The 21806-nt window shown below is 39.2% G+C and overlaps 1 protein-coding gene across 1 annotated transcript in view; it reads left to right on the top strand.

Moving 5' to 3' along the window:
* The window catches only part of myripb (myosin VIIA and Rab interacting protein b), a 126994-nt gene that overhangs the window by 83951 nt on the left and 21237 nt on the right, over positions 1-21806 (top strand). The window contains exons 4-9 of the mRNA XM_062985753.1: positions 10000-10080; positions 12454-12551; positions 15740-15820; positions 15901-16059; positions 18227-18404; positions 20719-21353. Of these exons, the coding sequence (XP_062841823.1) occupies positions 10000-10080; positions 12454-12551; positions 15740-15820; positions 15901-16059; positions 18227-18404; positions 20719-21353 (1232 nt within the window). The remainder of the gene's footprint in view (positions 1-9999; positions 10081-12453; positions 12552-15739; positions 15821-15900; positions 16060-18226; positions 18405-20718; positions 21354-21806) is intronic.

Genomic DNA, 21806 nt, shown 5'->3' with positions numbered 1-21806 from the left:
GGAAGGGCTCCTGGCCTAAAAAGTGTAACAAATAAAATATGAGGATGAATGACCCACTCTGGTGACCCTGGTGAACATGAACAGCTGAAAAGAATCATTATCAATTATTTGGGAACCGAGGATAATACTTGCTGCAGTTTTGCCCATTGCTTGATATAAGGCAAGGCAAGGCAAGTTTATTTGCATAGCACCTTTCATACACATTGGCAATTCAAAGTGCTTTATATAAGGGAAAAAATGAATTAAAAGCATTAAAACATTTCTGAGATCTAGAACCTCAGAAAGACTTCTTGCAAACATTTAGTTACAATTAAAAGAAAATATAGTAAAATATACCCTACAATTTAGAGAATATGAAATTAAAACAAGAGAGATACACGTTATTATAAGGGATTAATCATACATATTAACGGGGAAATTACAATACTAAATACTAAGACTATCCCAGAGACTGGCAGCAGACAGAGTAACTTATACTACCGGTCGTCACCAATACTACAGTGTTCCAGTTCTACTGCCACACAATGACGCTCATATAGCGATTTTGTCCATGGTGATATCTCTGTCTTACATAGACAGGCGTCCCAGACGTCTTTACTGTTAATCCTTAAACTACGGGTCAGGTGGAACACACAGCGTCACCTTTTCTAGTACTATTGGCCAGACGGTATCACACAGCGTCGTCTGATTCCCATCGGGGTGGAACACACAGCATCACCTAGTACTGATACAACACAGGTACTATGGGGCAGACGGTATCACACAGCCTCGTCTGATTCCCATATATAAGACTTGAGCTCAGTTATCAGTCAATGGTTGCTATTATGTTCTTTATGTTAAGCGATAAATTTTTAATAGGAGACAGATATGGACTGCAGGCAGGCCAGTCAAGCACCCATACTCTATCTATAAACCACATTGTAGTATCATGTAAATAATGAGGCCTGGCATTATCTTGCTTTGGCATTGTGAACTTGACTGTCTCGACTTTCCACTGTCTGGTCAGTTTGAGATGGAGCTTGGGTTTGCTTTCCCAAAATGACATTTGTACTTAAATGATCTTGCTGGCTCAGTGGGAAGCACCGCCACCTCACAGCAAGAAGGTCCTGGGTCCTTTCTGTGTAGAGTTTGCATGTTCTCCCTGTGTCTGCGTGGGTTTCCTCTGGGAAGACTTGAGCGCGATCATCAGTCAATGGTCGCAACTGTCTTCTTTATGTTAAGACAGACATGGACTGCAGACAGGCCAGTCAAGCACCCTCACTCTTTTTATAAAGCCACACTTTAGTAGCACATGAAGAATGAGGCCGGCGTTATCTTGCTAAAAAAAAAGCTTTGAGGTTCCCAGCAAAAGAAAATAACCTAGATAGCAGCATATGTTTCTCTAAAATCCCAGTATACACCTCTGCGCCAGTGATACCTTCACACATATCCAAGTCATCCAAGTCATCCAAGCCGTAGGCACTATCCCCCATACCATGACAGATGTTGGCTTTTGCACCTTTCCCTGATAGTCTGAATGAACCTAAATACTGAAACATCGAGACAGTCAAGCTCACTCTGCCAATCTAAGATGAGCCCAGAAATAAAATTTTTACTTAAATGAGCTTGCACACTTAAAACCATGGAGGTTTAAAGAGTACACTAATCTTTTCCATCATGTTCACCTCAATGCAATGTATTCTTGTTGATTCACATTTCTTTTGCAGCCTGTTACAGATTACTGATATATGATAAATGATATATGATTATAGCTACATAGATCATATGAACTTCCTCTCTGGCTGGTATAAAAACCCATAGACCTTGCAGCTGTTTGGGGCCAAGAGTAATTAATACAGGTTCAAGCTGAGATGAAGCCAAACTCCTTAAAAAACACTTTTTCCTTTAATTTGTTACTGTCTGTAATTACATAATGAAAGGACTTTCTGGGCTGTTATAGAGATGCCATATTCATCCGTTTAATGATGGTGTGTGTGCGTGCATACTGAGCCATCATGTGCTAAATTAACCCATCTGAATCCAATGCACGGTGCAGCTGACAGCTTTTCAGGCTTGTTGTCAGAGCAACAGCAGTCAATACAAAGCAGTCAAGCAGTTGAAGATAATTGCCATGAGGAAAGAATTTTAAACCAGAGTTTTGGTTCACCTATGATCTTCCATCTTAGACCTTTGACTTAGTTTAAGCATGTTAAGAGCGTGACAGTAATCTTGTTGAACATGAATTCCAAAGCCATGGGCTTTATGTTGGCAACAGAGCAATTGTGGCGTGAGGATATCATTTCAAAAAGTGGAATGGGGTTAAGGTCAGGGCTCTGTGCAGGTAACTGAAGTTCCTTTACACCATCCTGTCAACCATGTCTTTATGGACCCTACAGGGCAGAGTCACGCTGGAACAGAAACATGTCTTTCCTTAAATTGTAGTCTTCCCGATTGCATTCAAGGATGGTATATCTGCCTGCTCCATGCCCCCTCCGATGGGTACACAGTCCTTCAATCCCTTCTTTTTCACCCTTGCCTTAGTGGATTCGCACATTAGTCTCATCCACTTCTGCACCGGCATCTTGGTCTGCTAACCAGGGACCTTACACAGCATTTGAAGATCCCACCCAGCAGACTCGATTGCCAATTTTGTCTGCAGCAGGCACTGCCAATTGTTCCCGCTAGATGGCGCCCAACCAACCAGAAGCAGAGCTGAGATTCAAACCGGGGTGTTCATGATCTTAGCACTGTAAGTCACGTTTTTTATCGGCTTCACTGCTAGATAGTAGGAGTTGCTGTTGCAGCGGCAGGGAGGCAACTCCCCATCCAGCCCTCCCTCCTTCAGACACAGCAAATTGTCAGTTGAGTGCCTGAAATTGTCAGATTATTGGCACTGATAAGTCATGTTTCATGGTAGGCTAATGTCAAAACTGTAATTTAATAGAATTAAATGACTGTCCTGGTAATGTTATTAGTTTGGGATAATATTTTACAGCATTTTTGTAACTGAACTATAAGGCAAAGATGGCTGAGTAGAATATTTTCTGACACATTCATTCATTGTTGGCATTATTGGCTAAATCTATGACCTTTTGTATTTTAATTACTAAACTCTATTCAGCTCCCTTGTGTAACTGACATTTTATGTTGTAAAACTCTTATTTAATTAACTGTAAGGCTGCTAGTCAGAATCCAATTCTTCAAACTACACGCATTTAAAAAAAGTCATTCAATGTTTACTGTGGCTTTTCAAGGCTTTTATTGATTAAAATATCTCTATAGTCTCTATAGTGCAAAGAAATAAAATCCAGTGAGCCATAGTATTGCTAAGTAAGCCAACAGGAAGGCTAGAGTTACTCTAATCTAAGGACACCAATTTACCATCTTATAACAGAAACTATTATACTATATCAACTATTAAACTATAATAATGCACTTACAAGTACTTAGGACTAGGAGTTACAATCCCTGAAGACTTGGCACAACTCTTATGTGAGTGGGGTTGGAGATGTCCATTTGGGAGGTATTCAAATGATTCTCTCAGATGATGTGCCCACCGCTATGACACATCATCAGTTGTGTATTTCTGCCTCAGAGGGTGTTTGGCCTTTTATCACAAGACTCCCTTAGCCGAGGCCGGCCCACCACAGGCTGATCAGACCTGGGTGTGTGTCTCGCAGTGACTGAGTTATCATTCGGCAGCCCACGCTATCTCCTTTTGTTTTAGCCACAGCCAGTGGCTGCTTTTTGATAACCTTCCGCTGGGCCTGACCACTGATGCCTACTTCCTTTAGAAACCTTACAGTGGAATTGGCTACAAAGCCCCTGCAGCCTACCTCCATCGGACACATCTTCTCAATACAGCCTTGCTGCACTGCTTTTTCTTTTCATATGCCTGATTGAAAGCCTCCTCCGATGTGAACGTCAACTCTACGAGACAGGTCGGCTGGAGTCGGACCAGAGGACAGGGTCAGGACGCAAGTTGGTCATTGCAATCTTAGATGAAAAGATGAGTCTCTGGCTTAGGTCGACACGCATTTCCCAGTCCCTGGCTATGTTTAGTGGACATAAGTCTTTCACCCTTTAGACTTATGTCTATGGGTTGGTCTACTGTTTTCCCCTTCCCAAATAAAGGATATTAACTAATAATGCACTTAATAATAATAATAATAATGTCACAAAGCACAAGTCATCTCAACACCTTGTGGAATCCATGCCACAAAAAAACTTTGTCTATTCTGGAGGGAGGGGGAGTCTTAATGGGGTTCCATAGTAAACACCTATTTTCCCCCTGCCTTGTGTTCTGTCCATATTGAAAACCCATTTTCTGTCAGTTTTGTGAATTTATTTGGTTTATTTGGGCCAGTTCTGTCTGTAGAACCCACTTATTTAAGACAGATGTTTTGTGCCTGTACTGAAAAACCACTTTCATTTAAACGCTGTTTGGTCTGATGCCTCTGTGCAGAGTGCCACGTTGGTTTTACTCTTTGCTCTGTTGTCATGGTGATATTGAAGTAGTGCTCCCTGAACTGGAGGTTGACTGGGTGAAGTGGTTGAGTGTCTGCATGATCAGGTGAACTTGATGAGGTTAGTCTTTGTGGCACCCTTAGTACCTGCTGTGCCACTGTGCTTAACCACCTGAAGTATATGTATATAATAAAATGTGCAAGCAAGACTTCCAAACGAGACGCTGTGAACCTAACACACAGTTAGTGTGTCAAAATGTCCTACTATGGCCAAAATATTTTTGCAGTAGTGGAATAGGAGTCAGTTGTCAAGGTTTGTTTGGGATTGACATTTTTGTCTGGGTTGTGTCTGAAACTGTTAATTTGGAATAGTTTCATGAGGTACTAGACGCTCGGCTGGATGCTAGGTGAGGATACAAGTTATAGATATTCTAGAAAACTTGAAGAAACATGGCCAAAACTATTAGGACACTTCACCTACACTATTGAGTTCAGGTGTCACACTCACTGCAAGCAGGAGTGTAAACGTATTGTTAAAATCAATTAGGCCGCTCAGGTGGTGCAGCAGTAAAAACACACGCTGGAACCAAAGCTGGGATCTCGAATACATCGTATCGAATCTCAGCTCTCCCTGCCGGCTAAGACTGAGCGGCCACATGAACAACGACCTCTGCTGGCTGATTGATGGCGCCTGCACAGAGATGAGAAAAAAGTGCTCTCAGGGTGTGTCTCTCCATACACAGCGCTGAGCTGCACTGCACTCGTCAAAGTGTAGGTGATAAGATGCATACGGCATGCTGCCGGAGTGTCGGAGGGGGCGGAGGGGGCGTGGGTTAGCTTCATTCTCCTCAATCAGAGCAGGGATCGGCATTGGTGGAGAGGAAGCATGATGCAATCGGGCAATTGGAGACGCTAAAAGGGAGATAAAGGGGAGAAAATGCATAAACAAAATATAAAAGAGTACATGAAGAGTACATGCTTTGACAAGCAAGTTTGGTGTGGAGGAACAGTGGCCGAAAAAACTCTCACCTAAACCCTAGTAAACACCTTTGGAATGGGATGGAACATCAAATGCTCTTTAAACTGAATGGGCAAGAATGTCCCCAGTAAAAAATCCAATGATGTGTTTTATAACTCTTAAACCTGGACTACACAGTGATATAGTAAAATAAAAGTCATTTTGTAGTAAATAAAGTAGTTTTAATGAACTATCTTTTTTCAGTAAGAGAAAGAGAGTAGGAGAATCGTCTTTCTGGATGCTTCTGTTCCTGAAAATCAGAAACCAGATCACATGGCATCTGCATGAAATCCCAGAGCGACCTGTCAAAATTTACACACCCTTAAATGCAACAAAGTGTATCACCAACCATCTGCTCAGTGCTGATGCATAATACTGTATTGCTATATGTGGTATCTTCTGGTCAGAAGTAAAGAAAAAGCTGGAAATGTTGTGTACTCAATCATGATGTAATATAAAATAACTATAATCATTTCAATCTAGCAATAGATAGATGTTGTTCCTAAAAAGCACTGTCGCCTCACAGCAAGTAGGTCCTGGGTTCGATCCCCAGGTGGAGCGGTCCGGGTCCTTTCTGTGTGAAGTTTGTATGTTCTCCCCGTGTCTGTGTGGGTTTCCTCCGGGAGCTCTGGTTTCCTCCCACAGTCTAAAGACATGCAAGTGAGGTGAATTAGAGATACAAAATTGTCTATTATTGTGTTTGACATTAAGGACTTGAAGTGGTGAATCTGTAATCAGTAATTACCTGTTCTGTCATGAATGTAACCGAAGTGTGTAAAACATAATGGTAAAATCCCAATAAATACATAAATAAATAACAGTTAGGGTTCTGGGGACCTGGGTTCAAACCTTAACTCCAGTCCAGGTCTGTTTTGTATCATTCTATGCAAGACACGGGTTGATGTGGCTATAGAGTTTAAAAGGACACTATACAATAAAAATTAGTTCAATTTACCATGTAGTTCCAGGTTTATTATATTTAATTTTGATATATTCTGGTTTTGCAAGGTTTTAAAGCTGATTATATACCATTGGTCAAAATGTCCTTAACAACATATTATTTAATATGTAATTACATATTATTAGAAGATATTACACAAGCAAAACACACACACACACACATTGCAAATCTCATTTCAGTATCATGGGCTTTAGTATGGAGTCTGTGCATTTTATCAGCTCCACTTACCATATAGAAGCACTTTGTAGTTCTACAATTACTGACTGTAGTCCATCTGTTTCTCTACATACTTTTTTTTAGCCTGCTGTCACCCTGTTCTTTAATGGTCAGGACCCCCACAGGACCACCACAGAGCAGATATTATTTAGGTGTTGAATCATTCTCAGCACTGAAGTGACAATGACATGGTGGTGGTGTGTTAGTGTGTGTTGTGCTGGTATGAGTGGATCAGACACAGCAGCACTGCTGAAGTTTTTAAATACCGTGTCCACTCACTGGCCACTCTATTAGACACTCCTACTTAGTTGGTCCACCTTGTAGATGTAAAGTCAGAGACGATCGCTCATCTATTGCTGCCGTTTGAGTTGGTCATCTTCTAGACCTTCATCAGTGGTCACAGGATGCTGCCCATGGTGGACTACTCTCAGTCCAGCAGTGACAGTGAGGTGTTTAAAAACTTTATCAGTGCTACTGTGTCATACCAGCACAACACACACTAACACACCACCACCATGTTAGTGTCACTGTAATGCTAAGAATGACCCACCACCCAAATAATACCTACTCTGTAGTGGCCCTGGGAGAGTCCTGACCATTGAAGAACAGCATGAAAGGGGGCTAACAAAGCATGCAGAGAAACAGATGGACTACAGTCAGTAATTGTAGAACTACAAATTGCTCCTATATGGTAAGTGGAGCTGATAAAATAAACAGTGAGTGTAGAAACAAGGAGGTGGTTTTAATGTTATGGCTGATCAGTGTATAATTAAGGTAATAATTTAGTTTTATTATATTTAATTTTGATATATTCTGGTTTTGCAAGGTTTTAAAGCTGATTATGTACCATTGGTCAAAATGTCCTTGTGAATGCTGTCTTTTTCCCTTACAGTGTGTAAAAAACACATTAATTACATTTTAATAAGTCATATTACACATTAATTACATATTATTAGAAGATATTACACAAGCAAAAAACACACACACACATTGCAAATCTCATTTCAGTATCATGGGCTTTAGTATGGAGTCTGCACAATCAATATTTCAATTCATCCCGAAGAGTTCTAGCACGATAGGTTATGACCTTTTCTAAAGAATCCTTGTACTTCAGTAAAGAACTAAAACAATTTTAGACTTATAAATGTTCAGCTGATCAAATATGCTTGAGGTAAGTAAAAATTCTGTGAATTTTATTTTCGGCTGTTGCTTTAAGAAGTCCGTAGGTTATGATATCCTGTAATTACATGCTCTAAATCACTCCCTTTGTTTTGCTGTGGGCAACAGCAACGCACTGACAGCTGAGGAAGGCGATGAAAAGAAATCATCTTGGATTTTAGCATAAGTAATGGGTTTTAGGGATGAGTGACATTTACGGTTAGACTGAGCAGCGTGAGATGAAGAAAGGAAGAGAGTTATTAAATTTCTCTGCTTTTCATTTAGTCAAAGGCAATGTCCTAAACCATGCTTTCTTTTTTATTTGTTTTTAAGCCATATATATGGATAGGATCTGGGTGCAGGTCCATTTTTTGCCACAGCCAGTGATTCAGCATTCAGCCATGCAGTCTTCATAAACATTGGCAATAGAATCTGTTGTAGTAAAACGCTTCATAAGGTGACAAAGTTGTATTCAGGTTATCAATATTTCTTCCATTAGAATGAGTGGCTTTAGTTGGCAGTACATGGTGTTATTATGAACAAAAAACTCTAAGAGCACCAACAGCTCAGCCAGGCAACACTAGCACACACAAGCTTACAGAAAAATGTTCATTTACACTAGAAGTATGAATACATAATCAACTGATACTTCGAACGTGTATATATGCTTAGGGCATGATTACCATAGTCATATTCCAATATTTCAAGAATACTGCATACTGCTACAATATAATATTACTGGAAAGTGGTGTACATGATTAGAAGTGCATCAGTTGCATTGTATGACCTCCACAACCGAATACTACTTGGTTTAGACCAGTTCCTATATATGTTCTAGCTAAGAAATCTCTGCTAACAGTGGAATCTTCCACTGTCCTACAAGGTCACTGATGGGAGTATAAAGGGTGATTATTTTCTTTCCTTCTTATTGCTTTCACTACGTTTCTATGTGAGACTTTCTCAGTGTAATCCTTCTCTGCAGACAAGAACAAAACCTGTCTACTCAAAATCAAGTCTCTGAGGTATGCAGATTAGGCATAACATTCCTGATATTGTGTTCGTCCCCCTTTTGCTGCCTAAACAGCCCTGACCGGTCGAGACATGGACTCCACTAGACCCCCTGAAGGTGTGCTGTGGTCAGCAGCAGATCCTTTAACCCCTGTAAGTTGTGAGGTGGGGCCTCCATGGATCGGACTTGTTTGTCCAGCACGTCCCACAGATGCTCGATTGGATTGAGATCTGGGGAATTTGGAAGCCAAGTCAACACCTCAAACTTGTCGTTGTGCTCCTCAAAGCATTCCTAAACCAATTTTGCTTTGTGGCAGGGCGCATTATCCTGCTGAAAGGGTGTGCATGGTCTGCAACAATGCTTAGGTAGGTGGTACAAGTCAAACAGGTGCCGTGATGAAGAGATAATCAGTGTTATTCACTTCACCTGTCAGTGGTCATAATGTTATTCCTGGTCAGTGTATTTCATTAAGAGTTTTTCCACCACAGCCCTATCATGTAAAACCTTTCTGTCTTTTGCTGCCACACTCGTTTGACTTTCAAACTGCAAATTTGGAGTCAATGTCTGTACAAGAACTGTTATCGTGGCTTCATGGTTTGTGTTTTCCACGGACAAGCAGCTCACAAGCCTAAGATCACCATGTGCAGTGCCAAGTATTATGTTCTCCGGAATGACTCTGGTAGTCTGATTGAGGGATTTAGATTTGGCATTTAAAGAAGTTACCTACATTAATGTATTGGTGCCAACTGTGAAATTTGGTGGAGGAGGTCTAAGGCTTTTGTTAATGCTTGAGGCTAGGCATTTTTGAAGGAAACGTGTACTGCTGCTGTTCTAGAAAATTGCTAGATCCAATTTGTCATGCTAAAACAAATGTTTCAATGCATTACACAGGGTCCGAGAAGAACTAGTTTGCCAAGTCTGGTGTGGAGGAACCAACGACTGGCCAGCACAGAGCACTTAAATACTTTTTGGATGAATTGCAAGCATTCTTCATCAAAGCATTGGCATCAAATTAATGACCTCGCTGATTCTTGTGGCTTTTTGGAAGATTATTTTTGCAGTCTTATTCCAAAATCTAGTAAACACAACTCTGAAAGTAGCATGCTTCTGTCATTCCAGTCCATGCCAATGTCTTAGAATAAATGCCATTTTCCCATTGACCCTATCTTCTCCTCCTGTTCATCATCTCTAGATTTGAGTGCCCCTGAAGGCAGTAATGATAATGATGGCAGTGTTTGTGGCAGTGATTCAGCTTTCTCTAAGCAGAGTGAAGGTAAGCGTCACCATCCAGAGTTCATGTTTCTGCTTAAAATGTGTCAACAAGCTGTGCTGTGACTGACCTGTTGTATTATTCACTTACAGACACAACACACCTACACATTCTATTTTTTGCCAGGTTGGCATGTAGTGGGTGTTCAGGTGGTGTCAGGAATACGAGGTGTTTGCTGAACTCTTTTAATAAGTAAAAAAAAAAAAAACAAGTACACCACATATTAACTAACCTTGAACAGTCTACGCAAAGTGAGGAAAAATCCTACGCACAATTTAATAACCCAAAAGCAAAACCAGCAAAACCCTACAAAACAAAGTCTGTCAACAAATGAATACCACATAACACAAAAATTGATTTGAGGACACCACACAGATAAGGACAAGGCCAAACCAACCCCCACCACAGGGACTGAATCTCATAACACAAGATATAACACAGATATACTCTGACAGGACAGACTAAACAAATGCCACAGCACGAAAACAAAAACAGTACAACTTCTGATAACATAAGCACATTACAGATAAATGAATCACGTTACAATTAAGAGAAAATACAATGGAAATGACTTCTAAGCAGAAATGTTCCTTGACGGTAATATATGTGGGTATAACAGCAACAGTGACATTCTAAGCACAGTGCAGTATTCTTGTAACACATGATAACCTTTACTGTGTACTAATCAAAGGTGTAATTTAGTATTGCAGGGGACAGTAAACAGTAAATGTTCTGAAGAGCAGTTTCTGATGGGGATGCCAATCGTGCTACCGAAACTACTTTTGTTATTAATGTTTTAAATAAGCTACAAGAATTTAACCAGCAATACCAAGAATGGCCTGTAGACGGCTACTTTCCAAAAAAGACCTGGCATGCTGATTCATCTGATTACAATACACGTTTCCACTATGTGATGGTCCATCCTAGATGCCTTCGAACCCAGAGAAGTCGACGCCGCCTCTGGACATGGTTAACATACGGCTTCTATTTTGCACAGTAAAGTTTTAAGTGACACTATAGTCGTCTTAAAATGATAGTTATTTTTACAATGATATTTTGGATTTTCGCCCTGCCACTGATCCTGCTTCTACTGTCCACTGCCCACCCCAACAAACTGATGATATATCTGTAATATTATACTTTTTACAGAATTATCTACTTACATTTTATTTCACCTAAGGCTTTTACATGTATAAATCCCTTTCTATCAGTTATTTGCAGTATATACACTTAGATTCAAAATTATATACCCTCTTGGTAAATCTGTTAAAAAGCTAATTATAGAAAAAAATGACATAAATCTAACCATTATTTGAAGGACATTTTTACTAAGCAAATTAATGAAATAATTACATTTTTAAAGTAACTGGGTGGCACGGTGGCTCGGTGGGTAGCACTGTTGCCTCACAGCAAGAAGGTCCTGGGATTGATTCCCAGGTGGAGCAGTCCAGGATATTCTGTGTGGAGTTTGCATGTTCTCCCCGTTTCTTCGTGGGTTTCCTCCGGGAGCTCCGGTTTCCTTCCAAGGTTCAAAGACATGCAGATGAGATGAATTGACTTAACACACAAAATGGTGTGAAATTTTAATCCTAATAAGTAAATAAAGAATTTAAAGCAACTACAGCTTTAATCGACCTGTATAAAACGGGTTGCAAGAGGCACTGAGGAGGATGGTAAAAGAGGCAACGTGTGAATTTTTTAAAGTCATTGCTGGATAGATTATGGGGTTGGTAAGCTTGTAAATTTACAAGTCAACACCCACTCCATGTCAACAGTAGTTGGAAGGTGTGGCAAAAGAAAACGCTTTTATTTATCGAACTATGAAGTGAGCACCTGAAATGTACTTGGCACTACTGAAACTTTTAGTGAAACATAATCATATTTTGACATAATGAATACAAGGTGTGTGTGTGTGTGTGTGTGTGTGTGTGTGTGTGTGTGTGTGTGTGTGTGTGTGTAAGTAAGTAAGTAAAATTTATTTATATAGCACTTTTCACAGATAAGAATCACAAAGTGCTTTACAAAAACATTGCATGACAAAATATACACACACATCTACATAATAAAACACAAAATAAAATAAATGTAACAATAATAATAATAAATAAATAAAATAAAATAGATAAATGAATAAATAAATAAAAAATTCATTCAACATTATACAAATGCCTGCTTGAAAAGATATAAGTCTTTAGTTTTTTGTTTTTTTTTAAGAATCCACAGAATCTGCAGATCTTAAAAAGTTAATAATAATAATAATTATAATGCATTTTATTTATAGGATATTGAACAATCAAGTAGTTACTTGTAGGCTAGTTTGAATAGTGTGTGTGTGTGTGTGTGTGTGTGTGTGTGTGTGTGTGTGTGTGTGTGTAGGGCACAGTATAGCAGAGACCCTCACTGTTGCCTTGCGTGTTGCTGAGGAGGCCATAGATGAAGCCATCACCAAAGCACAGAGCTACAGAGACAGTCTGGTAACGCCCCTCTTCTAATTATCCTTATACATTTAGTTTTTTAATCATTCAGTCAGCCATCCATCCATCCATCAACCACTTATCATTCACTACTGTTTTTTAATTAATTCACTCATTTTTTCATAAATCATTTCATGCATCCTTTTAATTATGTAACCAATCACCTGTTCCTCTATTCATTAACTGTGATCACTATATTCATCTGTGGGCTGCACGGTGAGTGGGTAGTGGGTAATACTGTCGCCTCACAGCAACAAGGGGCTGGGCTTGATTCCCTGGCTGGGCAGCCAGTTTGCATGTTCTCCCTGTGTCCGTGCACTTTCTACATTTCCTCGGGGTATGCTCTTACAAGTCCAAAGACATACAGTCAGGCAACTGGAGCTACTAAAAATTATAAGTGTCTATCCAGTGTTGGACTGGCGACCTGTCTGGGGTGTTTCCTGACATTCGTCCAATTAATCAGAACCACTGTAACCCTGACCAAGATAATGCATTGGTAAAACAATGAATAAAATAACAGATGAACATTCATTAATTAAATGATCCATCTTTCCATCATCAATGCATACACTGACAGATCTATTAACTTGGTATTTTTATTTACCTATGTGCCTACCTATTATTCACTTTACTCTTTGTTACTTTAATTCACCCACACATTCATTTATCAGACATACTGTACATCATCCATACTTATTGACTCATTGGTAATTTTTAAAAAATTACAAAAACATTCTTAATTAAACATTAATTCACTGGTTTGAACTGGTTTAAAAAATTTGTAAAATGGTAATTAAAAAAAGAAAGAAAAATTGGTTATAAAAAAATGGTTTGAATCATTTTTAACCAGTTTGATCTGGTTTGAACTGGTTAAAACAAGTCAGAACTGGTTTGATCCGGTAAGAACTGATTTTGGTGGGGGGGCATAAAAAATATTAAAATAATAATAATAATAAAAATAATAAAAAAGAACCGGTTAAAACCAGTTTGAACAGGTTTAAAAAAAAAAAAAAAAAAAAAATTTAATGTAATAAAAACAGAACGGTCAAAACCGGTTTGAACTCGGTTTGATATGGTCAGAACCGGTTTGGAAAAAAAAAATAATAATACCCGGTTTAAACTGGTAAAAAAAAAAAAAAAAAAAAAGAACCGGTCAAAATGATTGGTCATTTCCGCACAAAAATATGAAATAAAACAAAAAATAATTAACTGGTTTGAACCATTTTTATCCGGTCAGAACTGGTTTGATCTGGTTTGGGAAAATAACAAATAAAAGAGAAAAAAAGAAAAGAAAGAGCCAATCAAAACTGGTTCAAACCAGAAAAAAATTGGTAATAAAAAAAAATTGCCAAAAATAAACAGTCAGAACTGGTTTGATCTGGTTTAAACCGGTTTAAATCAGTTTGATCCTGTCAGAACTGGTTTGATCCGGTTTGAACCATTTAGAAACAGTTTGAAACAATAAAAAAAAAAAAAAAACATCCATCTATGTACATCTCACTAATTTATTCATCATCTATCCATTTCTCTATTTATTCAATCATCTATGTATCCACCTATTAATCACTGATCATTCCTTCTTTGATATTAATAGAAAAACTCATCAATTAGCATATCAACTAATTATTCATTCATCCATAACTTTCTTCTATTTAATACCCACCTGCCCACGTATTTATCAAATTGTATACATTTTATTTATTAAATAATTAAATGAAATAAATCATTAATTTGTTTCATTTTTTCCATTCATCAACCAACCTATATTCATTATTCATTCATTCAGTGATCCACCACTCATTCTCTCATCACACCATCTATCCACTGACCCGCCCGTAATTTTATCTTACCGTTCATACACCCATCACTTATCAATTTAACCTCCTTCCCATCATTCATACACTTCATTCTTACTTCCATTTACCAAACTGTGTTTTTCTTGACTCATTCAAGTAAAAAATGCAAATTGCATCATTTTAATATGAAAAATGTAAGCAGATTCAAGCATTCAAGGTGAACTTCTCAGAGACAAATTTATAATACATCACTTCAGTGGAAAAAGCTACAGAGCCACTGTAAACACATTAAACATCCCTGTCAGTATTGCTTCGATAATTCACGAGTTCATAGATGCAACAAAACATCCCCGGGCAGGTGCAGTAAACACTACTATATAACATGCTCTCAGAATACTGATAAGGAATGTAAGTCAGGAGTCCCCTTAAAGAGTTGCAGGACAGTGTAAAAACAGCAGGAACAACAGTTCAGTAGTAAATAATAAGCTGCACTGCAATCATATTCATTCGTACACCTAGCACAGAGATCCCAAGATCAGCTCCACTTACCATATAGAAGCATTTTGTAGTTTTACAATTACTGACTGTAGTCCATCTGTTTCTCTACATGCTTTGTTAGCCCCTGTCCCCCTGTTCTTCAATGGTCAGGACCCCCACAGGACCACTACAGAGCAGGTATTATTTAGGTGGTGAATCATTCTCAGCACTGCAGTGACACTGACATGGTGGTGGTGTGTTAGTGTGTGTTGTGCTGGTATGAGTGGATCAGACACAGCAGAGCTGCTGGAGTTTTTAAATACCGTGTCCACTCACTGTCCACTCAATTAGACACTCCTACCTAATTCATCCACTTTGTAAATGTAAAGTCAGAGACGATCGCTCATCTATTGCTGCTGTTTGAGTTGGTCATCTTCTAGACCTTCATCAGTGGTCACAAAACGCTGCACACGGGGCGCTGTTGGCTGGATGTTTTGGGTTGGTGGACTATTCTCAGTCCAGCAGTGACAGTGAGGTGTTTAAAAACTCCATCAGCATTGCTGTGTCTGATCCACTCATACCAGCACAACACGCACTAACACACCACCACCATGTCAGTGTCACTGCAGTGCTGAGAATGATCCACCACCCAAATAATACCTACTCTGTAGTGGTCCTGTGGGGGTCCTGACCATTGAAGAACAGGGTGAAAGCAGGTTAAAAAGGTATGTAGAGAAACAGATGGACTACAGTCAGTAATTGTAGAACTACAAAGTGCTTCTATGTGGTAAGTGGAGCTGATAAAATGGACAGTGAGTGTAGAAATGTTATGGCTGATCAGTGTATTTTAAATTGTATCTTCCAGTTATCATTATTTTCTTTCCTTCACTTTAACCCCAGTCATCTTTCCACCAGGAGAAACAAAATGAAGCTCGATATCTATGTGATCATAGAGAGGAGCTTGTTGAGGAACTAGCAACAACTATCGTCCAAAAAGTAAGTTATAAAATAATAAATAGTAATAATAATAAATAATACTTAATTAGTGTATTAAAAAGATACTGCTTCATGTGTAGATCATTCAGAGGGGGAAGCGCTCAGATATGCAGGCAGATTATGACTTTGTTTGGTCTCAGAATCACAACAGTGATCTGCCATCTCCTACCTCAGCATCCACCTCAACCCAGCGGAATACAGACCCACAGACCTGCCACAAGAATTCTTATTTACAAAGGGTGAGTTTTATACACACAATCACCCATTATTGATCATTTCTTATATTCATCAATCCATTTATTACATAATCCACCCATTTACCATTTGTACATTATTAATTCATCCACGCAACCTCCCTCCTTCCACGTTTCCAGCTTCCATACATCTGACATCAACCTAATCTTTCATCCAATAAATCATCATGCCAATTCATGCATTTATTAACACAATATATGGTCAAATGTATGTGTATACAACTCATTTAATTATCCATGCCAAAATCTCCATTCACATAGCCATACCTTTACATTTATTCATCCAAAACAGTTCAGCTATTTAACTGCACCCACTAGGTACTTGCTATAAGTGTATAGCTGTGCAATCTCCATAGACATACACAGGCATTGGAATGACATTTTTCATCTTAATAAGCTCATGGAAGTGTAGGATGGCACCTTTCTCCAGGCCACCCAAGAAGGATGGGTTCTTGCTGAGTCTGGTTCCTCTCAAGATTTATTCCTGTAATTAAAATTTTTCCTTGCCACTGTCGCCCTCGGCTTGCTCAATAGGGGTTGTTGGTCTGTTGGTCCTTGATTCTGTAAAGTTGCTTTGAGACAATGTCCATTGTAAAAAGTGCTATATAAATAAATTTGACTTGACTTGACTTTACCTTTCCAAATGTCTTGCTGGAACTGCCAAATTTTGTTATTTTAAAGATAAAGCAGCTAGAAGAATCACACATTCTGTACGAGGTACAAGACCAGTACACATTTTACAAACTCATTAATTTAATGTCAGCACATGGGGATATACAAATCACATTAAAAAGTGATATAAATAAGGTAAAGATTACATTTCATGCCACTGGTATTGTCATAAAGAGAAGAGCCTAGGGTATTAATACATTTTATTTTCAATTTCTCAGTTTTTTGTCTATTGCTGAATAATTTAAACACTATTTTTAAGCTAAAAAGTTAAAATAAATTACTTTTAACTTTTTGTAATGTTAAATGTTACTGCTTGACATTTCTACATTCTTTTGTGTTAAAGCCTAAATGCAATCGGGTAATTGGATATACTAAATTGGGAGGAAATTAGGGGAAGATCAGTGTGTGACTCTCTTTTCACCTGCATGTGTCAGAGGGGGCGTGTGTTAGTCAAGAGTGAAGGTCTGCAGTGGTAGAGGGAATGAAGTGCAATCAGATAATTGGATATGACTAAATGGGGGGGTTAGGGATAGGGATAATGCATGATTCTCGGTGCGCGATACAGATCTCCATATGAACCCGACTCGTGCAGGTGAAAACAAGCGGTCGATACTGTGGACGTGTCAGAGGGGTGTGGAGGTCTGCAGCTGTAGAGGGAATGAAATGCAATCGGGTCATTGGATATGACTAAATTGGGGGGAAATTAATAATCAGGTTAAGCCTGTGGTCATTGGGTTAATTTGACTGCACGTATGTAAAAAGCACATGGAACAGTGGTCAATCACACTGTAATGGGGAGATTAATTTATATAATTTAAATAATTCTGCATGCCAGCATTATATAATTCACTTTTTGTTTATTTACTCCATTAAGCAAACTGTCATGTTTAACCTAGCTCTGTTATTCCACCTTCTCGTCCAACCCTCCCTAGTAAAGGAATACTGTGGTGTCTAGTGCTCTCTGCTGGTAAGAAGCAAAAAAAAATATTAATTATTTACAGCAAGAGGAAGAAATAATAGAGTTTTGTGAAGAAGTAAAACAAGGGGATTTGACTGTTTGCCTTTACTTTGGTTTAGCAGACATAAGCTTGTAAATCTGTCCCAAATACTGGAGCTCAACACGAAACAGGAAAGAAGCTTTACATTCAGAAGCTGTTCATTTGGGTTGGGATTAACAAAAATGTGAGAATTTTGTCAGGGCTTATGTGATTAACCATTGTTTTAGCTACAGGAATGGCAAAGAATGCTGTTTTATTACTTTTTAGGATCTGTGCCTTTTAAGCCAAGAACACTTATTGTACCATGTTGAGAGATTTGAAGTCTTAACATTGTTTTTCCACAATTTAGATTTGAATTTAAATTACCTGCAACAGTAGCAAATATATAATATTTTTACAAGTATAATATAATGTAAAGTATAAATATTAAATAAACTGCTTTGTTAAAAATTAAGTGAAGTGTGTGTTTGTGTGTGTTTTAGAGGTCCATATCAGCATTATCTCTAACTAGTGACGAGTCCCCAGCAAAAACTCCTGAAACAGACAAGGCTTTTGAAGCTGCAGAACCAGAACCAACTATCGAGAACTGTCCCTCCCTGCGGAGAGAGTCCCGAGCATCCATACTGGGGTGGAAGAGTGTGGACCGCCTGGACAATTCCAGTAAGAATCAGAATCAGGCTTTATTGGCCAAGTATGCTCACACATACAAGAAATTTGTTTTTGGTTACACAGATGCTTGTAGTGCACGAAAAATACAATACAGACAATCTTATTCACACAGCTCACTCTCTCCTTAACACACACATTCATACCTGTAAACATAGAAAACATTCACATTGTGGGTTTAAAAAGGTGCAGTTTTGTGCAATATAAAAACTATAGAAAATAGAAAAATATATAAATAAGAAATGGAAGTAAATGTGAAAATCCAATGTATGCCATTACATAAATTAAATAGGTAGTTTTTAATGTGCAAGTGTCCTGAGCATTAACAGTACAGTAGTGTTCAATTGTTCACAGGCACGTGCACAGACATTTTTGGGGGGCAGGTGCTCAAGCCAAAAAAAGGCATCCATTGCCAAAATTATTAATAAAATTAAAAAAAAAAAAAACACAGTAGGATATTTAAATTATATATTTATTTTTGTTAACACAATCAATACACATCTAATCAAATAACTCAAATTATCAAATTGCATAAATAAATGAAAAACAGGCAAAAACAAGGCCATATGGGACAAAAATAAGTAAGATTTTAAATGAAACAAAACTAGTGAACTTGTCTAATTTGTAAAACAGTAAAACTGTCTTTAAATTCTCTGTCTGTCTGTCTGTCTGTCTGCTGCAGTTTGTCCCCCTCCCCCTTCATTAAACATGGACAAGGCTTTGAAATCACGTATTTCATGACTCATGAATACAAAACGTGTAGGCTATGCGTTATGCATGGATGCTCTTTGTATGAAACACTGTCATTACCTGTCTGTCTGATGCTGCGGGTCAGAGGAGAAGTGTGTAGCAGCGGTTTTGCCTGGTGCTCAGCACTGCATGAGTGCTAACCGGAGGAGGAGGAGGTAGGGGCAAGACGGGAGCTTGTGCACGCCGCGGATCAGATCGGGGCAGATTTCTCACAAGAACTCAAATAAATGCCCGTCAGATATCAAAACACTTTTGGTGGGAATAGATGACAGAGGGTAATATTTATTTTTAAATATTGATGAATGTAGAAAAACATTGGGCTCCAGCAGAAAGGGCACTTTTCTCATCCAGGGCAAAAGGTCAGGTGCTTGAGCACCACTAGGGGTCTATCTGTGCACGTGCCTGATTGTTCATGAGCGTAATGGAGTTTGGAAAAAAGCTTCTCTGTAGCCTTGTCGTTCGGGTCTTCATGTGACTGAAGCGTCGGCCTAATGGAAGACGCCGAAACAGGTGGTGGCCAGGGTGAGATGGGTCAGTGATGGGTCAGTGATGTGTCAGTGATGTAAGCTTATGCACACACATGACCACTGGCTTTGTAACCAAAGTTTGGGTGCAAGACTGGCCTGCCTGCACTCCAAAGCTTTCTGTTTTAGTTGATAACCAGCCTTGGGTGCTTGGGCTAATCGAACTGTTCTGGGTTGATGGTTTTAAGGTGTTTGGCCGCTGGAACTTCTTTGCGGGTGCAGGGTAGAATTTTGGATGTAGTGGAATGGGAAATACATTCATTTATTTTCATAGTTCATTTACTGCTTAATCATGGTCAGGGTTGTGGTGGTTCTGGTTTCCCCGGAAACACTGGATGCAGTGCAGTAACAAACCCTGGACAGAACGCCATACCATCACAGATCCTTGTGTTTTTGTAGATTTAAACCTTATGTGTAATAAATAAAAAAATCTTTACAATTAAAGCAAAATTAAGTGATTTTAGAATTTTGTGCAGTTTTATATTTGACCACCAGATGGAGCCAGAAATCCATATTGCCAGTTAAACATGTTGATGTGAAATGTTATTGTTTGTTTGTTTATTAGGATTTTAACGTCATGTTTTACACTTTTGGTTACATTCATGACAGGAAACGGTAGTTACTTACTACACAAGGTTCATCAGTTCACAAGGTTATATCGAACACAGTCATGGACAATTTAGTATCTCCAATTCACCTCACTTGCATGTCTTTGGACTGTGGGAGGAAACCGGAGCACCCGGAGGAAACCCACGCAGAACATGCAAACTCCACACAGAAAGGACCCGGACCGTCCCACCTGGGGATCGAACCCAGGACCTTCTTGCTGTGAGGCGACAGTGCTACCCACTTAGCCACCGTGCCGCCCGGATGTGAAATGTTAACTATGATGTGATAAGTAATTATTTGTATTATAACTAAATGTAAAATTATAATAAAATAATAATTATTGTTGTTGTTAATATTATCATAATACTTTTTATCCAAATGCAGTTTAGAACATGCTGCATTTTTTCCCCACTTTATTTGTGCAGGTGCTTCTTCTGTCCTGCAGTCTCCGGACGGCAACTGGATCGCCCTGCAGAGTTCCCAGCATTCCCGGCCGAGCCTGCTGACTAAGCGGAAAAGCCTGGTCTTCAGCGTTTTAGAAAAGGAATCCGGCGTGGTTTCAGCGTACGACGAGATGGGCTCGGACTCGGAGGACGAAACCGAGCAAGATAGCTGGGGGCTTGCTCTGCTCCAGTTCCACCAGCGCCTCTCAGAGGAGACCCGGTCCACAGACTCCAAGCGCAACCTAGAGAACCATCCTCCTATCACCTCACCCTCCTCGGGTCACTTCACCAACACGGAGACCCTGAACTCTGATTCAGAGACTTCTGTAGCGCCCCCTACCAGAACACGCAAACCTGCTTATAATATCATGATGAGGAACAAAGCTCCACCTGAACCTCACCTTCCCTACATGCCCTATGAGCAACATAGATCTACTGTGATGCCTTCACATTCACCAAGGTTTGATGCCCTGGATGTGAACTTTAATCCTCGGGTGGGTGAGGACAGCAGTGAGGGAGAGGAGCAGGGCGAGCCGACCCGAAAGTTTCTGAGGAGGCGGCGGAGTAAGCGGGATTCATCTGAGCAAAACCAGATGCATAGTTCATTATACACGGCGGTAAGGAAAAAAGTCAAACACTACAAGAACACAAACACTCAGTGTTAATTTTAATAGTTAGATGGAAGGTCCTTTATGTTACAACATAAAGGCATGAGATTTTATGTATAGCTAGGGTGTCCGTATGTCTGGTTTTAGGGCGCCTGTTTGCAGTCCAGTGCAATGCCTGGACAGATATGTATTTGTAATTTGTAATTGTAATTTATAATTAATTTGCCTGTCATAGGCTTAGCCCTGAAATGCTAGTTAATTAAAGTTTTAATAACTGTTCACGATGTCAACATTCCAAAACAAAGAACAACGTGCAGCTATGAGTGGTCAGCTCACCACCCTTTCATTTAGAAGAGTAGAAAATATACATTTTATGGTTTTTGTGCAAGTATCACATCTAGACTCTACATGTGGTGAGTGGAATATTCATTAATATGGCAGTTTTCTAGTTCATTTGGATAG

Source organism: Trichomycterus rosablanca, chromosome 23, assembly GCF_030014385.1.
Source record: "Trichomycterus rosablanca isolate fTriRos1 chromosome 23, fTriRos1.hap1, whole genome shotgun sequence".
NCBI lineage: Eukaryota > Metazoa > Chordata > Actinopteri > Siluriformes > Trichomycteridae > Trichomycterus > Trichomycterus rosablanca.
Note: the sequence above shows the minus strand (reverse complement) of the source record. Positions and strands in the feature narration are given on the sequence as shown.